General features: G+C 28.3%; 1 protein-coding gene across 2 annotated transcripts in view; it reads right to left on the reverse strand.

Annotated features, from left to right (window-relative positions):
* The window catches only part of LOC109600765 (uncharacterized), an 81,062-nt gene extending 64,690 nt beyond the window's left edge, over nucleotides 1–16,372 (reverse strand). For both annotated transcript variants that reach the window (XR_007547094.1, XM_020016946.2), the window contains exons 1-9: nucleotides 15,852–16,372; nucleotides 12,321–12,613; nucleotides 11,519–12,258; nucleotides 11,138–11,352; nucleotides 9,350–9,512; nucleotides 8,812–9,037; nucleotides 5,407–5,623; nucleotides 2,545–2,801; nucleotides 1,824–2,021 (exon numbers count right to left, since the gene is read on the reverse strand). Coding sequence is in view for 1 of the 2 variants with exons in the window: in XM_020016946.2 (XP_019872505.2) it covers nucleotides 1,824–2,021; nucleotides 2,545–2,801; nucleotides 5,407–5,623; nucleotides 8,812–9,037; nucleotides 9,350–9,512; nucleotides 11,138–11,352; nucleotides 11,519–12,258; nucleotides 12,321–12,613; nucleotides 15,852–16,278 (2,736 nt within the window). In the remaining variant the exon portion in view is untranslated. The remainder of the gene's footprint in view (nucleotides 1–1,823; nucleotides 2,022–2,544; nucleotides 2,802–5,406; nucleotides 5,624–8,811; nucleotides 9,038–9,349; nucleotides 9,513–11,137; nucleotides 11,353–11,518; nucleotides 12,259–12,320; nucleotides 12,614–15,851) is intronic.
* Between the last annotated feature and the right edge of the window lie 3,307 nt (nucleotides 16,373–19,679).

Raw genomic sequence — 19,679 nt, forward strand, 5'->3', positions numbered from 1 at the left:
TATATATATATATATATATAAAAATATTTGTATATATTTTTTTAAATATTGAAGATATACAGGAAAATAAATAACATACACAGGGTGATTCTCAACGTTAATTGCACATTATATCTTAAGAATAATTAAAAATATTATTTTGATATTATTATTTACATAGAATATAAAAAATAGTAAATATTTATATTAATAAGATGATTTCCAACATTAATGCGTCATTATATCATTAAAAATAAAAAAAAATAAATATATGGTGATTCATTCAAACATGTTTTACTCTGTCGTTTATATTAAAAAAAATAATATAAAGTCTCTGTTAAATTTTGAATATTCAACCCTAATGATAATATAAAAAAATAATTAAATGTACTTTGCCAATTTTCTAAATTGTGAGAGTATGATAGATACAGTGTGTAAAAATAATGAAATATACATAAAATATAAAATAACTAGATGAAATGTGCTATTTTAGTATATTAAATTTTCTAATTAATTTAAAGTAAACAATCTATAGACGAGTTCAAAAAATATGACAATGAAAATTATTGGAAATATATAATTTTTTTTTATAAATATATATGAAAATATTAAAAAAAAAAATAAATATATAGAGTGATTTTCAACTTTAATAATTATATATTATTAATAAATGAGTATAAAAATATTTTTTAAAATATGTACTTACTACATATATAAAACATAGTGTTTTAATATTTTTAAATAATTAAATTATAAAGAGTATGAAAATAATTAAATATCACTCATAAAACTTATTCTGCATCAAATCCAAATCATTTTATATATTGAAAATATAAAATAAATGGGTAAAATTTTTCATTTCATCATATTAATTATTAAAGTAGTTTAAATATATTCGAGTAATATTCTGAAGCATAAATCAAAAATTTATATATTTATTATATATTATTAATAATAAATCTTAAAGTACAAATTCAAAGTATGAAATAATAAAATAAAACCTTTTCTGCATCCATTCCAAATCACCCTGTATATTGAAAATATAAAATAAATAGGGAAAAATTGTCATTTTATCATATTAAATTATTAAATTAGTTTGAATATTTTAATTTTGTAGATAAATGTGTCAGTTTGTCACATCAAATTATTGAATTATTATAGTTTGAATAAGTCCTAGTAATGTTCCGTAGCATAAATATATAAATAAATTAATATAAGTCGAATGATTTTGACATTTATATAAATATTGTTTTTACAGATCTCCATGAAATATTGAGGGCACTTTAAATATTATATTTTTTGCGAATAGTTTTACAACATTAATTTGGCTATCGTTGAAACTGTATAAATCTAATCGAATGTAACCTGCGGCATATACATTATCGATACTACTGGATTTATATGTTTTGTGTGAATCGTTAATTATATCCATGTCAATTTTTTCAACCAGTACGCTATAATATTCAAAAGCCATTTGTATTATTGCATAATAAAGCATTAATGATAAAAAACTATACTGATTTGAATACAGTTAAAAAAAATACTGGCGTTTGTTTGATTTGAATATTTGTATAACTTGAAAAAAAAAAAAAAAAACGCAGGGAAAAAAGTGTTGAATTGGGAATATTTGCCTGGGGGTTATAATCAAATATGAGATACGAGGATTGTTCATCAATTTATATTCAAATTTTTGGCCGGCCATTAAAATTGGAATACACCTATGTATGTAATTTTTCTGTACATCTAATAAATTGTAATGCTACCAGTAATAATAACGATAATAATGATAATAATGTTGTGTTGAATGGATTGAATGAAATTCACAATCTGTACAGTATACAAACCTTGTACTTAGATAACTTAATAGAAACTTCAAAGTCTAAACCTTCTTTGAATATAAGTTTACCAACTACACCGTTTTCTTCGAAATCTTCTATAGGAGTGTAAATCTTATATGCGTATTCGAAGTCAGTTACATTAGCATAATGCCAAACTCCTGAGAATCCTACCAATAGAAAGTTCCAGCCGAGACGAAAATCTGCCTAAAATCACATTTATTTCATTATAATTTACAAAAGAGAATGCACATGCAAGGTCAGCATTAATACAGGGCCAACACCGACTGACTCACATCCACGAAGCTTTAACTTTCCAATTTATGAATCGTTAAATCGTCTAATAAATTTCGCATAATAAGTTTTATTGGTCGGGCTGTGTGTTTTTACTTTTAACAGCTTGTTCGGCACGACCGTAAAATTTATAGCAGTCGTCATACAGTAATGCAGTCCGGCATTTACTGTTGTAAGATTACATGCATGTAAACGCAACATCTTCATTTACTCGAAGATTTATTGACCTTCATTAATTACCATCAATACCTGGCTTGATATCCTGATCCACATCGTAAATAATGGCTTCATTAACTCTATTGATTTTACTAATATCCACTTCATTAGAGGAGACCAGCAAACACGTGCTCCAATTGTGAGTAATTTCATTAGTAAAAAACTTGCCTTGCATGTTACGTTCCTCCCAAACGAAAACGCCACAAAATATTGTACTTACATCCCCCGGTTTTAATCTGGCAACAGCAACAACGTGCGTGAGAAAACTGATGGGAGTGTCCAGAATGAACTTGATATCAAAATCGCTGAAAGTTTGCATCGAAAATAATATTTCGGTTCCCAAACTGCCGTTGGGGTATATCAGTTGAGCCGCCACATGCCTTCTTTCTTCGGACAAGATGAACCTCCCCTGGTAGACCTCCTCGTCCGAAGTCACGTTGATGATGAGCATGCTGTTGGTTAATTTTTTGAATTGGCCTGAAAACGACGAGGATATTTGAAATAACTGCACGCAATAAATCAGTATTTGCAACGTTTTAGGCATACAAATACCTTTGACATTCAAAATTCAGCTAATAATAGCGGTGCTATTTGACCATATTTCGATTTCGTAAATTACAGACCCGCCCTTATTTATTTTCCGTTTTAATGAAGGTTTTGCCACAGAAAAATCGTTTAGTCCGTATAAAAACGGCCAAATTAAAACGGATTCCTGTGCCAAAAATATTGAGCAGGTATTTTTTTTTTATCGCACACAAAAAAAAATGGATTTTATGGATTATTCAAACAGGATTGTTTAGTTACGGTTTCAGGTTAAAAGCGGCGGATTTCCGATTTTTGAGAACACAATTTTAATAATTTTTTTTAAAATCTACGTTTGTAAAATGTGCAGAAATTTTTGTTTTTTTTATTTTTACGTACGTTTAAATTAAAGTAGTTTCCTGTGTCGATAATGTTGGGCACATTGTTCGATATGTTCATGTGATAAAAATTTATAAAATTACATTTATTTAATTGATGGCGCAGAAAACCCAACAATTTTTTTCCCATTCTCAAAACATACGTTTTTAATAATCAATCTCTTTTTCCGTTTGCTCTATTTTTAATTCAATTTCTTTTGATTCCTTATTAAATTTTTTATAAAAGTATAATTTTCATTTTTTTTTATTAAAATAATTATTTTTATATTAAAAAACTAATAAACTTAATATTTCAAAGAAGAGATTAATGTTTAGTCTGTTCCTTACTTTTGAACTTGTCGATTGATATGTAACATAACATAACATTTTTCTGTATTTTTTTAAGTTTTTATAAAATTCGTGAGTAACCCCTAAAAATGTTTAATCTTGTGCATCTTCTATGAGAAATAATCAATCTGTTTTTGAGTTTACACTATTTTTAATTTAATAAATAAACCTCTTAATATTTCAAAGAAAAACGTATTTTTTGTCAGTTTCTTACTTTTAAATTTGTCGATTGATATGTAACATACAATAAAATATTTTTCTGTATTTTTTACGTTTTTCTAAAATTCGTGAGCAACCTCTAAAAAATGTTTAACCTTGTTCATTTTCTATAAGAAGTAATCCATCTATTTTTGAGTTTACTCCATTTTTAATTCAATTCATTTTGTTAATTTTATTTTTATTAAATTTCGAATAAAAGTATAGTAAAATAATTATTTTTACATAAAAATAATAAATACAAATATGTCAAAGTAGATTATTTTGTATCAGTTTCTTAGTTTTGAAATATTGAAGAAATATATTCTTCTGTATTTTTTAAACTTCATGGAGAACCTTGATATAGTTTTTAATCTACCTGTCTTCTGTATAAATAGTCAATCTTTTTTTTATTCTTATTTTATTCAGTGATTTCTTAAATAAAATTAAAATAAAAGTATAGTTAGACAGTTACCTAAAATAATTAATTTAATTAATGTTTACAGTTATAATGAAAAATAAAATTATAATATTATAAATATTAAATATATGAGAAAATTTTAATTTTTTTTAAACGTTCATATTTTGATAAAACTCAATAAGCTGTCTTTTGGTTTATTCTAATTTTAATTTAGTTCCTTTTGGTAAGCGTATTTTTCAGTAAACTTCTAATAAAAATGTAGCTTTGAAAATTATCTAAAAAGATTGTTCTATTTAATTTTAATTTCTATAGCAATTATTTAACGAAAAATATGTAAAAAAAATGTAATTTGCGACGTTATGGAAATTAATGTAAATTGTATTGAAGTATTTCGTGAAGGAATTAAAAATTTCAACATCACACAGCATATAAAATTTAATTAATAACCAGATCTTAAATTTAATGGCGGCGTTTTTTAAAAAGCACCGACGAAGTTCATTAATTTTATAATTTACTCCATCACGAGAGAAAATCGAAATCTATATGTCCATTAAAGTTTAAAGCGAATTTAAAGTGTTGCGTGCCATAAATAATATGTACATTAAATTAATTAAAAAACCCATTCCTGAAAATCTTATCCCCGTATCGGTTTAAATAATTAAAATAAAACGGAAATGCACATTTTGCGATTTTCCACGATGTTATTTTATATTAAATTATAAAGAATCGATGGGGGCGAAACTCTGAGCCGCAAAAGTAAAAACCTGCGCCGGGAGCGTAATAAAACAAGAATCACCTTAATACACGGCATGTAAATGTCTAGGGATGTTTTATAATTTTAATTTAAGTTCTATTCAAACGTAAATTAAAAGGGTTTGGGATTATATACAGAAACATTTCAATCTGTGAGGCAAACACACCACCATATTCTCTCCACACTATTGTGCGAGACTGAAATTATTCATAAAGGTTTAGAATATAATTTATACTGCTGCACATATATTAAAAATTTTAATCAATTTGAAATAATTTTGTTTTGTTCAGCTCCATTATTACGTGCCGTGTTTCGACGAATAATAGAATCTATACTGCCAATTTTATTTAACAAAGATACCTCTTCGTTTTATGTTGAATGTTAATTATTTTTATTTTTGTTAGTCATAATGAATTTCGTTGCAGACAAATATGGCTTTTGTATTGTCGAATCGGAATTACTCACCCTCTAAATTACCAAAAATCCGTTTATTGTCCAAATCCAACTCCGCAACGCCCCTTATGTATTTCTGGCCGTTTAGGAAAATTTTGCTGATCAAAACACCCCGATTCAGTCCCTTGAAGGGTGTTTTTAAAAACACATATCCGGTTAGATTTGTGTGGGTACCTTCTTTAATAATTTTCCATTTGCTGTCGACGTCGATTTTGTTCTCCGGATTGTACTAAAAACAAAACTTAATTAATCCAGTTGACTATTAAAATAGCTAGACAAATAAATTTAATATAATTAAAAACCATGTTAACTTTAATTATTCAAATGGGTTGTTACACATACATATAAAGATATCCGACTATGTAATTCAACATCCCAAAACGAAACAGCCGGAGCATGAAAAGGATGTTTATGAAAATTCTATCGCAAAAGGGAAATAACATATCACACCAGTGGCGCTTCTTGCATTATTATTAGGAATAATGGGGTATGTGAATTGTAACATACGTGCTTAATCGATTATTGTGCATATTAAATGTTAGTTCATTGGACCAATATGTTATAATATATATAGTTATATAGTTATAAATTGATTTAATAAGTTAATGTAAAATTATTTACGGGAATTAGTTTCACAGGGTGCCCTAAGCTGTTTTACGTTGAAACAGATTTAAAGATCACCACCACTCACGTCAGTCAATCAAAAGTCAATAACTTCAGCCAACGTTCAGGACACATTATTTTGAGATACATTCATATTTGTACACATAATTGATCAAAAATGAATGGAAACAGCAAACGTAACTTGTGGTGTTCATTTTACTTCAAGCAAATTCGGGTTTTTTATACGTGTTGCCATTATAAAGTTTTTTTGTTAAGCTTTTCAATACACGTTAAAAGAAACATCTCCAGATATACATCGGAATAATTTCGGAATTTTATATTAACAAACGGATGTGAGAAACCTTTTGCCATTATAAAAATATTCAAATATAGATTTTAGTAAAATTCAATTTTAAACGTTTTTACAGGTCAAATGGTAAAATTGTTCAAATGTCAAATATATATTTTATTTAGAGTTATTTTAGGAATATTTTTTACTAAAAATATCAGTTGTAGTGTTTTTGTTTAGAACTTCCATTGGATCTCCAGTCAATCAATTAAGGTTTGTCTACATGTCGTTGTTAATTTTTATTGTTTTGTAGAATTATTTATAGGAATTAATTTCACAGGGTGTCCTGAGCTGTTTTATGTTAAAATGGGACTAAAGATCACCACCACCCACGTCAATCAATCAAAAGTGAATGACTTCAGCTACTTTAACGTTCAGGACCAATTATTTTGAGATACATTCATATTTGTGCGCATAATTGATGAAAAATGAATGGATACAGTAAATGTAAACTGTGGTGTTCCCTCAAGTAAATTCAATTTTTTATACGTATTGGTATTATACAGGTCTTTTGTTAAGCTTTTCAATATCCGTAAAAAGAAACATCTCCGGATATATATCAGAATAATTTTGGAATTCAATATTCCAAACGAATGTGAGAAACCTTTTGCCATTATAAAGATATTCAAATGTAGATTATATTATCTTATTTCCAAAATGTTATAAGATGATAAATTTAAAACGGTCTAAATTGAAATATGGGTTATAATTTACTTATTTTTATTTGAAGGCACAATTCAATTTTAAATGTTTTTACAGACTATGTGGTAAAATTGTTTCAATATTAATGAAAAATAGCATACTTTCAGAATTATTCCAAAGAGATTTTCAATAAAATTTCTGAATGCTTGAGTGGAGTTTTTGTTTTGTTCATTGTTTTAAGAATTTTAGTTTCTACCAGTGTTGAATCTCCAGTTATTTAGACCACAAAATTCAATTGTAAACGTTTGTGATAGTAAAATTATTTCAGTGTTAACAAAAGTAACATAAACTTTCATCATTAATTCATTGCGATTTCTTGTTGTTTTGTTTAAACATTGATTTTATCATAATATAATATTTTTAGAAATAGAATTTAATGAAATCTATATTTGAATATATTTATTTAATATAGACTAAATTCTATAAAATTTATTATTATTGTTCATTTCGATATATGTATTCTGACTAGTTTGTATTTGGAGATGTTTCTTTCTATATTGAAAAACTTATATAATATCAACACGTATAAAAAACTTAATTTGTTTGCAGGAAAATGAACAACACAAGTTGCATTTCATAAATTTTTGATCAAATATTAACGTATCTCGAAGTAATTTGTCCTGAGCCTTAATGTAGCTGATGCTATTGACTTTTGATTGATTGACGTGAGGGTGATGATCTTTAGTCCTGTTTTAATGTAAAACATTTTAGGGCACCCTGTGAAACTAATTCCCGTAAATAATTCTACATAAACTGCTTAAATCAATAAATTATCCATAAACACTTATATATAGAAAAACCTCAACCTTAAATTTCAAATAAATCTGTCAGTTGTTTCATTGCACTAAATTAGATTTCATTAAAATAAAGAATTTAGTTATCTTTTTTTCCAACAACAGCATAATTATAAGTAACGGTTTGAAGTTAATTTAATAATTAGTTTCCAGCAAGAAATTAAGCACAATTATGTATCGTAGGTAACACTTTTGTACACTTTAAAGGAGGCGTAATTTTAAATAGGAACTAAGAACTCGGAGAATTAACAAAAGGAGGAATAAATACTTAAAATGAGGAATCTTCAGATTGAATAAAACTGGAGATTTATTAACGATGGAGTAATGAAACGACATAGAGAAAGATGAAAATTTAAATAGGAAAAAGTTAGTATTTAAATCCTTTATTACCTTTATAATCCTTGGAAATTCGTAAAATTCAATAAGTACGAATAAAAATGGAATGAATGCGGGAGTAAGAAAAATAAAACAGGCTTGATGTCAGAAAAGGAATAATGAGATAAGGAAGATGTGGTAGAAATATTTCTGGATTAAGACGAATGCCTGAAATATGTTTGAAGCCTCAAGTAAGTCTGTGGTGGCACTTACAGTCTTTAAGAAAAAGGTATCATGTCGCTAATAATCAAGTTAAATTGTATTGAACTTTGGAATGCATAAGATTATTACGTATACGAGCGTCAGTGATCAGAATTTCCGTATTGTACCATACAGAACACAATTATATCTATATTACGTACGAATTTCTAATCTAATAAAGCAGTTATGATTATGCATTTGCTACAGCTACAATTAACTGGAAGACTTATTGATGTTGAATGTGGTGACTCGGTGCGCCACTGTGTTCTTTAAAATTAACATGATTTTAATAACTACAATTAAATATAAGGAACATTATGTAAACAGCAGAGTAAAATAATTTCAATTTGCATACATGAGCGATACGTCAAAAAAGTAGTCTAATTTAGTTACCATAAAATGCAAATTGGAGTTAAATGATGAAGAATTTTGGTAATGTATGACCTTAGCAGCAATGCTCGGTATATTGTGGAGAGTGCTGTTCAGGTTAAATTTATAATCGTAATTCGCGTCTTTGGTGGTGATTAATCTATCACCGTAAAAGTCCAGCAGGATCCTTTGCCTGTGGTCCCACGTCACTCCACCCCGCAACGCGTACATATCCTTCAAGTGGTCGAACCTGAAAAACAAACACCATCGATCTAATTACAAGTTGACGATATATTACACATTCCGTCATCCAGTCGCCCCCAACAACCAATTACTATCCGAAATACCGTGCCAAATAAGCTTATGGTTTGTTGCGTGGATAGTTCGGTGATTGTCTCAAATTACCCACTATGAAATATTTCCCCGTTTCGAGTTGACTTCCATACACAGCATCGCGACCTAAATCTGATACTCCCCCAACGTACAATGTCCCAAGGTGGGACGTTTACACCTGATTTGTTGTTGCAATTTATCTTTAATTTGTAACGGAATACTCATGTACCTGCCAGTTATCTTCATCACCCGCCACGATTCGAATGGCGTATTGATTTGCATGTTCAGATCCAAAGCCAGACGGTTCTTGGTCTCCACCGTCGCTAAGAAATCCAACCCTAAAGTCCTGTCGTCGTCCCACGATATACTCGCCAACGTGTCAATTTTGTTTCCTGTAATATTAAGTAAAGGTTATTCTTGTTTCAAATATATTTTATGACACTTTCCATATTTTTTGTCCCTATATATTTAATAGGTAATTACATTGACATTTGGCCTTATTCTTTTCCATTTTAAAAAGTTTAATCGTTTAATTTAAAATATATGATAATTAACAAAATTATTTTTATATTATATTGTGTAGAATATATTTATAAAAAAACGGGATGTACTATTATTATCTTATTGGTTATTAAAGAGTTTAATGAAATTTGATAATTTACAAAGTTACTTTAATGTTATATTGTGCATCTTTAAAAAGAATGTAAAATGTAAAAAAATTAAAAAAGTCTTATTTTAATTTTTTTTTACCATTTTACTTTTTTTTTCGATTTTAATAATTATATATAATCTTTTCATTCGAAATTTGGTAATTTAAAAAAAAAAAATTATTTGTATATTATATTGTGAATGTATTTTATAAAAAAAACAATCAATCATAATAATTAATAATAATAAAAAGTATTTTACTATTTATTTTTCATTTTTAAAAATTAATTTATCATATTTTGTACGTCTATTAATAAATATTATAATAATATATTTACACCAAAAAATTCAAAAAGACATTTCATTTTTAAGAATTTTAATTAATATCTCAAAATGTAATAGAAAATTTGAATGTAAATGATGTATATAAATGAATATATTATAATATTATGTCCAAAAATTTTATTTGAAAAATGAATTTTGATAAAATACTCTAAAATGTTGTAATGTTCAAAATTGCAGCAAAAAATTTACAAAGATGTTATTTTAAATATGTTTTATTATATATATTAAATATTTTTAGAATTTAAAAATTATATAATTCTTTTCTATATAAATTATGTATATAAATTAATTTTAACATGTAAAAAATTCAAAATATCTTTTATACTATATAACTTTTTTCCATTTTTAATCGATTTTAATCTTTTAAACAGCAATTTGTTGAAAGTAAATTAATAAATTAAGAAACCGCATATTTTCAAAATTTTAAAATTTATGTATCTTATTAATTTTAATTTGTGATATAAAATGAAATGAAAAGAAATTTAAATTATAATACAAAATCGAATAAACAACATATTCATAATTCCAGCATGTTTAGTATTTACAAATTAATTTATGTATGTAAATATAATTTTATTTTACATAAATATAAATGTATAAAATTAATTTTTAAATAATAAAAATAAAAAATTATAAATATTTTTAAACTTTTAATGTTACTGATGTAACTAATAATTATTTATTTATACTAGTAATTGATTGATGGAAAATTCAGTTGATATTAATCAATAAAAGTATTTTAGTTTGTTGCATAATTAATTTTTTAATAATATAAAAAGAACTTATAATCTCTTTTAAATGGTGTCCAGTTATACCATTTAAAAGAGATTATAAGTTCTATTTATATTATGTTCATTTTATTATTTACACAATTTATTTAGGCAAGAACTTTTTAGTTTACCTTGAAACGTTTCGATTAAATTAATATACTTCTAATGAAAAACGTCTGTTAATATTAAAATATTTTAAAGAACTTCAACCGATTGGAATATTTTCCAATTAGAATTATTAGTGTGTTACTCACTTTCAAGCAGGAACTCGTATTTTCCAACGACCGTTCGTCCAGGATAGCTGATATAAAAGTTGGCGTTCTGATTAAATTTGGCGATTTGTGAAAAATTAGATGTAAATAACAGTTTTTGCGTCGGATCTCTGTTTGCGTCCCATTTCAAATCAAATTCAAACGCTTTGTAAGTCTGGCGGTTATAGACGGAAAGCAAAAAGTGAATATCTCGTAATCTGAAAATAAAACAAAAGCACATTGTTAAACGGATGGATCTGCCATGTATATCTTTCAGATTAAGCGTTTAATATAGGGGGTAATTCATAATTATGAATTTCCTCTCCATTATTGCACGAAACTTTATTATTCGACATGGTCCTGTCAAAACATTAAAATACCCACTGGTCAATTTTCAAAGACACCTCCGCCTTTCGGTAATCGTTCCGGTTCTCCACCGAGCTGTTCAACGTGTACAGTTTCTTCTTGTACTTTACGATCGCGTTGGTTATCGATTCCCGTGCCGTGTTCCTCTCCAAGTACAGAATGTACTCGCTTTTGTTGCCCTTGAGGTCGAACAGCCACAACGTGGTGTTTTTGAAGTAATTCAAGTGAACGTCCAGCTCGTTAATTTGCGGCGACTTAATGGTCAGCTTCAAATGGTGATCTTCCTCAATTGTGCTCCTGTCTTGGTATATGCCATTAACGGTGACTGTGTCGCCGCTAAACCACGTGCCTTTGATGTCGAACATATAATTCTTCGCTTGTTTCTCCTCGATTTCCAATATCAGAATCATCGGCCGGAACGAGGGGATCGTTACGTTCGTGTGCAGCTTGATCTTTTCCAATGTTGTGCGCGGGTGCGACCAGAACACATTAAACCCGACTTCTTTTCCGTTCGATGTAACAGACAGTTTACAGTTAATATCGTCCCTGATGTGTTCATAATTCAGCATGCCGTTGATGTTTAGGTTGTTCGAGGGTCTGGCCACGGCAACTTGCGAGCTTATCATGTTCCTATTGTCCAGGAATTTGTGGGAGAGCGTGAATAAAAATGTTAAAGTTTGCCTATCGGCGTCCGGGTGTCCTATGGTTAGTGGGTTCTGGTTCAAGGTCACGTTCAGGTCCATCCTGGCGTCCGTCCTCTGAAACCGTAAAAGTCCGCGTGTCAGGACGTCCTTTGCATGTTCGATTTTTTCCTACTTACGAAGAATGTGACGTTTGTGTCGAAGTTGAACTCCGGATATGCGGTGCTGTTTAAGTTGCAACTACCCCTTAACACGACCATATTATTCTTGGAGTTGTTGGCCAGATAATAATACAAAACAAGCCGATGCTCCTTGGAGTTCTGAAATTTATAATCCAGATGCATTTGTATGGCTAACGAGGACTCTTTCCTCGTAATGTAACCAATTAGTTTCGATCTTAGCCGTTTAGTTTGGAACTTCAAATTAACATAGTATTGAGCTATGCCATTTTTACTCGTTAAAGTCACGTGGCCTGAAACATAAATCCAAAATGGTATTACCGATTTTTATGAGACATTAACAATGCAGATTTCCCAATAGAAAAACATTGTCAAATGTTATTGCAATCACAATACATCGAGTCCAATATTGTTTGGCTTTTCATTAAAATTTTATAACTGGTTTAAATGAATTGACCGCACGAAATTGCGAAATTCATTTATAGATTAGGTTGTTTTTTTTCACAAATAATAGCGTGGTCAATATAACCCCGTGACTTTTTAGAATATGATTTAATTAAAAATTTGTTTATGTAAATCAGTTTTTTAGTGCCGCCATCCCCGGCGGAACGCGGTGTTCACTCAACAGACAGAAATAATACAGTCCTTTACACATAAAATCAACAATTTGAATTATTTTAAATCATTCAGTCATATTTGTCAGAAATTCAGAGAAATACGAGCATATTTCATGTATCAATATTCAGAATCCTTACGTATTCCAATGACATAGCTAGGCCCGTTGGAACGCGACAATATATTGATATATGGAAAAGTGGTAACATATTTCCGACATGTTTATCGTCAAAAAAGAGAACCTTCTAAGAAACTGTCAAGAAATTGTTTTATTTTACTACAAACCTTTTTTATGTTCATACACCTGAACTTTTTCCGAATTGGCTATTATGATTTAATGAGGTCAAGCGATGTGAACGAGGATACGATAAAAATTTTCTCATTTCATTTTTTTTTTTTTTTTTTTTTTTTTTGTACGGAAGGAAAATTGAGGGCCTTGTCAAAGGTCTGAATTGTATAAAAAATTACACAAAAAATTGCCGAGGTTTTTGTACAAAAAATCTGAGGAATCTATATAATTTTAAGAAATATCATTTAATTGAAAGATATATATTAAGATATTTATTAAGTAAATTATAATTCTTTATATTATATAATATAAAATATAGATTAAAAGAATAAAGAAAACTTTATCTTTTTAGGTAATATCTGAGGAGCAAGATGTTAAATGTTAAAAATTACATTGTTTCTTCTGAATATATATATATATATATATATATATATATATATATATATATATATATATATATATATATATATATATATATTATTTATAATAATATAAAAAGTAACTAAAAAAATTTCAGCAAATCAAAAATATAAATGAACAGGAGAATAAAAAAATAGATAATAAAAACATCTGAGAAGAAAGTCAATAAAAGATGAAAAAGATGTGAGAAATTTTCAAATATCAGAAGAACCAAAAATTTTCGGTACAAATTGTATGGTGTCTAATAATTAATTCACCTTATCTGTAAAGTTACTTTATATCTTCAAGATTTGCTACTAACCTTTTTGATGTTTCTGTGTCTCAACTTTTTTCAAACAGGCTATTATGATTTAATGAAGTCAAAGAACGTAGGGGAGAATGTGACACAAATTTGCTATGTTTATGTTTTTGTCTTTATGTTCTTGTCTAGAATGTAAATTGAAAGCGATGGAAAATGTCTAAATAACATTAAAAATAACACAGGAGGGTGCCGAGATTTGTATGTAAACAAAATAAGAATCTGTTAATTTTAAGAAACATTTCATTTAATAAAAGAATTCATAAATTTATTAAATAACGATAATTAAATTGATTATACAATTAAGTATAATAATATAAAAAATAAATCAAAAAATCTGTAAAAATCATGTAATAAATGATCAGAAAAAAAAACTATTATAAATAATAAAAGCTTCTGAGAAGAAAGTCAGTAAAAACAACATTCTAGAATCTTAGAAGATTTAGAATATTTAGAATTTTCAAATATCAGAAGAACCAGAAATTGTCAGCAACAAATTGTATCACATCCAATAATTGTCTATCTTTAAATTTGTCTTGTTACTCCAAGATTTGCCAAAACATTTTTCAAATAGCCTATGATTTAAATAATTCAAAAAATATAAGAAAGAATAAAATTTTATTAGTTTATTTTTATGTCTAGAATGAAAATTGTAAGCAATGTAAACGGTTTATAAGATAAAAAATAACAGTCAAGATTTTTACATAAAAGGCACACGAATCTGTATATAAAACATCTCATTTAACTAAAACATGTGTTAATTTATTAAGGAAGAATGAATTGTATAAAATAAATATTTACATAACTTTTGAATTTTTATAAATATAGAAGGCCTGAAAATTTTCAACAAACTTATAAAATCATAAAAAATTAAAAGGACTACATTGTTTAATATAAAAGAAAAAATCTAGGAACAGGAGAATATGATGGAAATATTGTTGAAAAGTAATATAAATATTTGATTAGACTTTTTGTAAAATGTATAATAATCAGTATACTTTTAAAAAACATTACATTTAATTAAAAAATGTATAGATTTATTAAAAAAAATATGAATATTACTTTATATTAAATAATACAAAAATGACAACAAAACTTTTAGATTTTTATAAATTTAAAAGGCCTCAAAAGTTCCAATGAACTCAAGAACATAAAATATCAGGAGTTTCTAACATGTAACTGACTATTAAATTTTAAAAGACTTTAGAACAAAAGAAAAATGTCTGGGACGAAAGAATTAAGAAACGAAAATATTAAAAGCGTATTTGTAGCTTGTAAAATTTATAAAATTTAATGCTTCTATTAGAAAAAAACAAATTTCCACTAACAATATTGTATAATATCCACTGATTGATTTATGTTTTAAATTAATTAACTCTAATATTTATTATAAACCTTTTTTATACTCATGTACCTAAACTTTTCTCAAATAGCCTATTACAATTTAATGAAGTCAGGGAGTATGAAGGAGAATATGATATAAATTTTGTTTTTTTTTTTTTTTGTCTGGAACGAAAATTAAAAATGATGTAAATTCTTTGAATAGTATTAGAGTAAAGTATTACAGAAGGTTACCAAAATTACCATATGAAAGACAGAAGAATTAAGTAAATATGAAAGATTTTAATATTAAATAATATAAAAAACAAAATAAAACTTTTGGACTTAAAAATTCAGAAAGCCTGATAAATTTCAAAGGACTCAAGAACATGAAAAATCGGGGGACCCTAGCATTCAATTGATTTTTTTATTAAATTATAAGGGACTAAAAAGGTCACATCCTTTAGAACAAAAGGAAAACGTGTAGCAACCAGAAAAACCAAAAATTACTGGTAACAATATTATCTACCCAATTTACCAACAGCAACATTGACTCGAACCGAGGGAGTCAGGTGATCTTCGAACTTACCTTGTAAGTCTACGACCCGTTCATTGTTGACCCCCAAATAAACCCTGGGCAAGTACTTAAACCCATTGGGGCTCGGCTCCCTGTTGATTGAAAAACTAGCATCAAAATGCTTCTGATTGTTAATATCGAGCGTGAGCTCGAGCAACGTTTCGTCTTCGGTGTTCTTATATTTGGCCCTGGCCATTAAGGCGCCGTCCGATGATTTAATCAGCATGGTGATGTTCCGTTTGGCCAGAATCAAATTCGCAGACACCAGCCTTTTTAACGAGGAGCCGGGCGTGTCCATAACCATCGAGTAAACAGTGCCGTTGTTGGCTTGTGTTTTTTTATACTCGAACAAGTAAATTTTAGCGGTTGGATCAGATTTGTTGAGATACCATCTGAAGCCAGCTGGGCCAGCTAAAAGAAAATAAGGCGCGTTGCTCATTCTTGTCACGTTCGTAAAATGATAGTCTCCACAAGGCTTAAGACCCAGTGCCTTGTCTACAACTGGCCAATAACATATTGATTGGGATACACGGTTCCTGGACAGGCCACTTTGTGATTGCTCCATGTCGTTTTGTTTTATTAATAATTCCGATCTGAAAACCATACAAATTCAATAACAATCTCTGCATGCCGTATTAAAATTTAAATTAAAATGTTTGAATGGAAATAAGCCTGAACGAGGGCAATTTCCCCTTCATGTTCTCCCTGTTCGTTGAGTTCAATATTTTACTTATGTTTTTACTACACACACACAAATTTTAATCTATAAAGTGACAGAAACTATTATTAATTATATTATAATATTGTTTATAGGCTCGTAAATGTATAATCGTAAACATTGTTTCATTTTAATTAATATGTTTTACCTATCTATTATTAATTAACACCATTCGATATTTACACATCCATTACCTATTTATTCTTTAGAATAATTAAATTTATGTAATGTATTTTAATTATATTAATTTGTATGAAGCACTAGTATTAAAACGTATTTGTATCACATAAAATCAATTAATGTTACTTAAGTAAACTGAAGGTTAAATAATTGGCCAGTTTAAATAATAGAAGTCTAAGAGTTTTGATATATAATTTAAATATATACACTGCTACAATAGAAATGTAGAAGAGTTTCAACAATCTCGAGTTACTCGAGTCAAGTATCTGAAAAATCAAACATATTTACAAACAACAAATGGCACTGTTTAAGTAAACGGCAAAGTTAATTAAGTAAACTGAGCTAAAATAGTAATCCAAACAGAGAGGAGAATTACTAGGAGTTTTACGTCTACCAATTTAAGTAGGTAATTTAAAAATGTAGAAATTTGTGACTTTATACGTTTTTAAACAATGTGCAATTTAATTTATAATAATAATAATGAAAATGAGAGCATTTAGAATGTTGGAATCTGGAGTCAATCAGTTCGAAATCACAGGTGGATTCAGTGTTGCACAAAGTGTTATTTCTCGCTCGTGTGTTCGATTTTATCAAACTGGCTCTACTTCAAAGGGACCAAGAAGTGGTGGACCATGGAAAACTACCGCAATTGAAGGGCGATATTTGCGATTGGGAGCCAGCGTCCTCTTCGCAACCGGCTGGTCAATTAGAAAAGCCACAGCAGCTCGCATCACTCCAGTTACGGTACTGTGGCGTTTGGTAAATACAAGTTTTCGTTGACGAAGTCCACTGCCATGCTTGTATTTGACCCACGACCATGTGTAAGGTCTCATGTTCATTGGATGGAAGCATGGACATCAGTAGTTTTCACTGACTTCGAAGAAGTAGAGGAAGACATACTACATTAAAAGTAAGGGGAATATCAACATTTTATGGAGGAACAACATGAAAGAAATCTCAAACACAAATCCATAATTGTGACGTATTGATCAAAAGACCAAATCATCGATGTTTTTGTGTTCCCTAATAAAGGAGTTATGACTAAAATATTTAACAAAAAGTTTATATAATTTACTGACTTTTTTCAATAATCCCAACATTTGAACGAAAACTTATTTACACACACAAAAAATGTCATTGCCAAACAAAGACAACGTTGCTTAAGTAAACAAAGGACTAAGTGATAAGAATTAATTAGATTGAAAAAGGAAAAAAGGAAGTAAAGAGTGAAAACTTTCAGGAACATCCTAAGAGTCGAAAAGTTTTAATTTAAGAATCTAGAAATCTAGTCTTTCAACAGTCCGGGACAATCACAAGTGTCAAAAAAATGACACCGACCTGAAAATAAATATTAAAAAGAACTCGCCCCATAAAACTATAAATTAAAAATAAAATTCGATTGCGAAGATTTTAATGCATCAAAGTTCCAAGTTCAAGTTTTTACAGTTATTAAATTAAATAAGCAAACTTTTTAATCAAACATGTTTGAACTGGGGCGGTGTTTAAATTTCGTCGGCATTTTAAACAGACGGCAAAAATAAACTTGAGGTTTCCTATATCGAGTAATTTAATTAGACCGTCGGAGGACACGAGAAGTATGTAAATAATAAGTAAGTAATAAAAGCATTACGAAGTTTTAATGATTTTAAGTGCAGCTTTAAATAACTCATTGTCTTTGTACGGTGTATTTAAATTACGCATGAAAGTCTCTCATTAAAGCACTTTATAAAGGAAACGATATCTTTGAAACATAAATACTGATGGCAGAAAATAAAAACGGATAAAGCAATGTTGTTTACAATTAGGAAAGGTAATTTGAAACTTTGTTAATACCGGGGTACGTATCGAAACATTTGCGTTTCCAATAAAACAATTATTCGTTGTGGCTGTTTGTTTAACCCTATCATTTGCTGTTTTGATTAGTCCTCCATTTGCTCCCCCTCAATAAAAATCTTCATTTAAATGCACCTTATCACGATCGGAAAATTAGTTTTTAGATTTCAATTTCATGTAGTAAATTTCCTGATACTTTAATCAGTTAAGTTTAGGCTTCCTGTAAGTTTCCTTTATACATACGGAATATTTTCATCAAATCTCAAGTTTGTATCGTTATAATTTCTCCTGGGGGATGACGTCCAAAAACTTTATTTCCGTATTTTAAATATTATGAGAGAAATTTCTATTCCCTTTCGCGTTGTATTTATACGTTTTCCATAACAATTACGCGAGCATTTTATCACCGAACTATTCGATATTACGTTTTTGTTGTATCAATTAATTTATTTACACTTTAACCGTAATCGAGCAGCAAATAAAATTCAGGTTGAACTTCTCTCATAAACTTTTATTTATTTATATAACTGGAATCTTTCCAAACTACCGAATAGAAGTTATTAAAACTTTATTGATAAAAAAAAACCATACAATATAGCTGACAAATTTTAAATTCTTCTTGGAAAATAATGGCCATAATTTAGAGTTTTATTCGCAAGAGCAAATGAAAAAAGAATTTGACGGAATTGAGTATGATTGATTTAACTTTATCCTGCCTTTTGTTTAGGAACTTTATATCTTCGAGATCAACTGGAAACTAATTTCGATTTTTTATAGTTTCGGTAGCTTTTTGTTGTTTTTTATTAATGCAGACGAAAAGTGCAACTATGTTGCTGGTTTCCTTCCCTTTTTTATGTATTTTATGTTTTTGTTTTATAATATATTTAAATAATTTCTTAACTTTATACAAGGTGTTTCAAAAGTGAGATCAAATATTACTGACATTTATTTTAAACTTCATATGAATGTATATATTCTAAACATTTAAAAATTTTGAGATATTGGGTGGTCAAGCTTTCAAAAAATTATTTTTTTATAATATGATACGACTATAGATATGTTAATAAAATTTGGTACTCAGCTATTATGTATCAAGAAGCCTTTCCAGA

The sequence above is a fragment of the Aethina tumida genome, chromosome 1 (assembly GCF_024364675.1).
Source record: "Aethina tumida isolate Nest 87 chromosome 1, icAetTumi1.1, whole genome shotgun sequence".
Taxonomy (NCBI): domain Eukaryota; kingdom Metazoa; phylum Arthropoda; class Insecta; order Coleoptera; family Nitidulidae; genus Aethina; species Aethina tumida.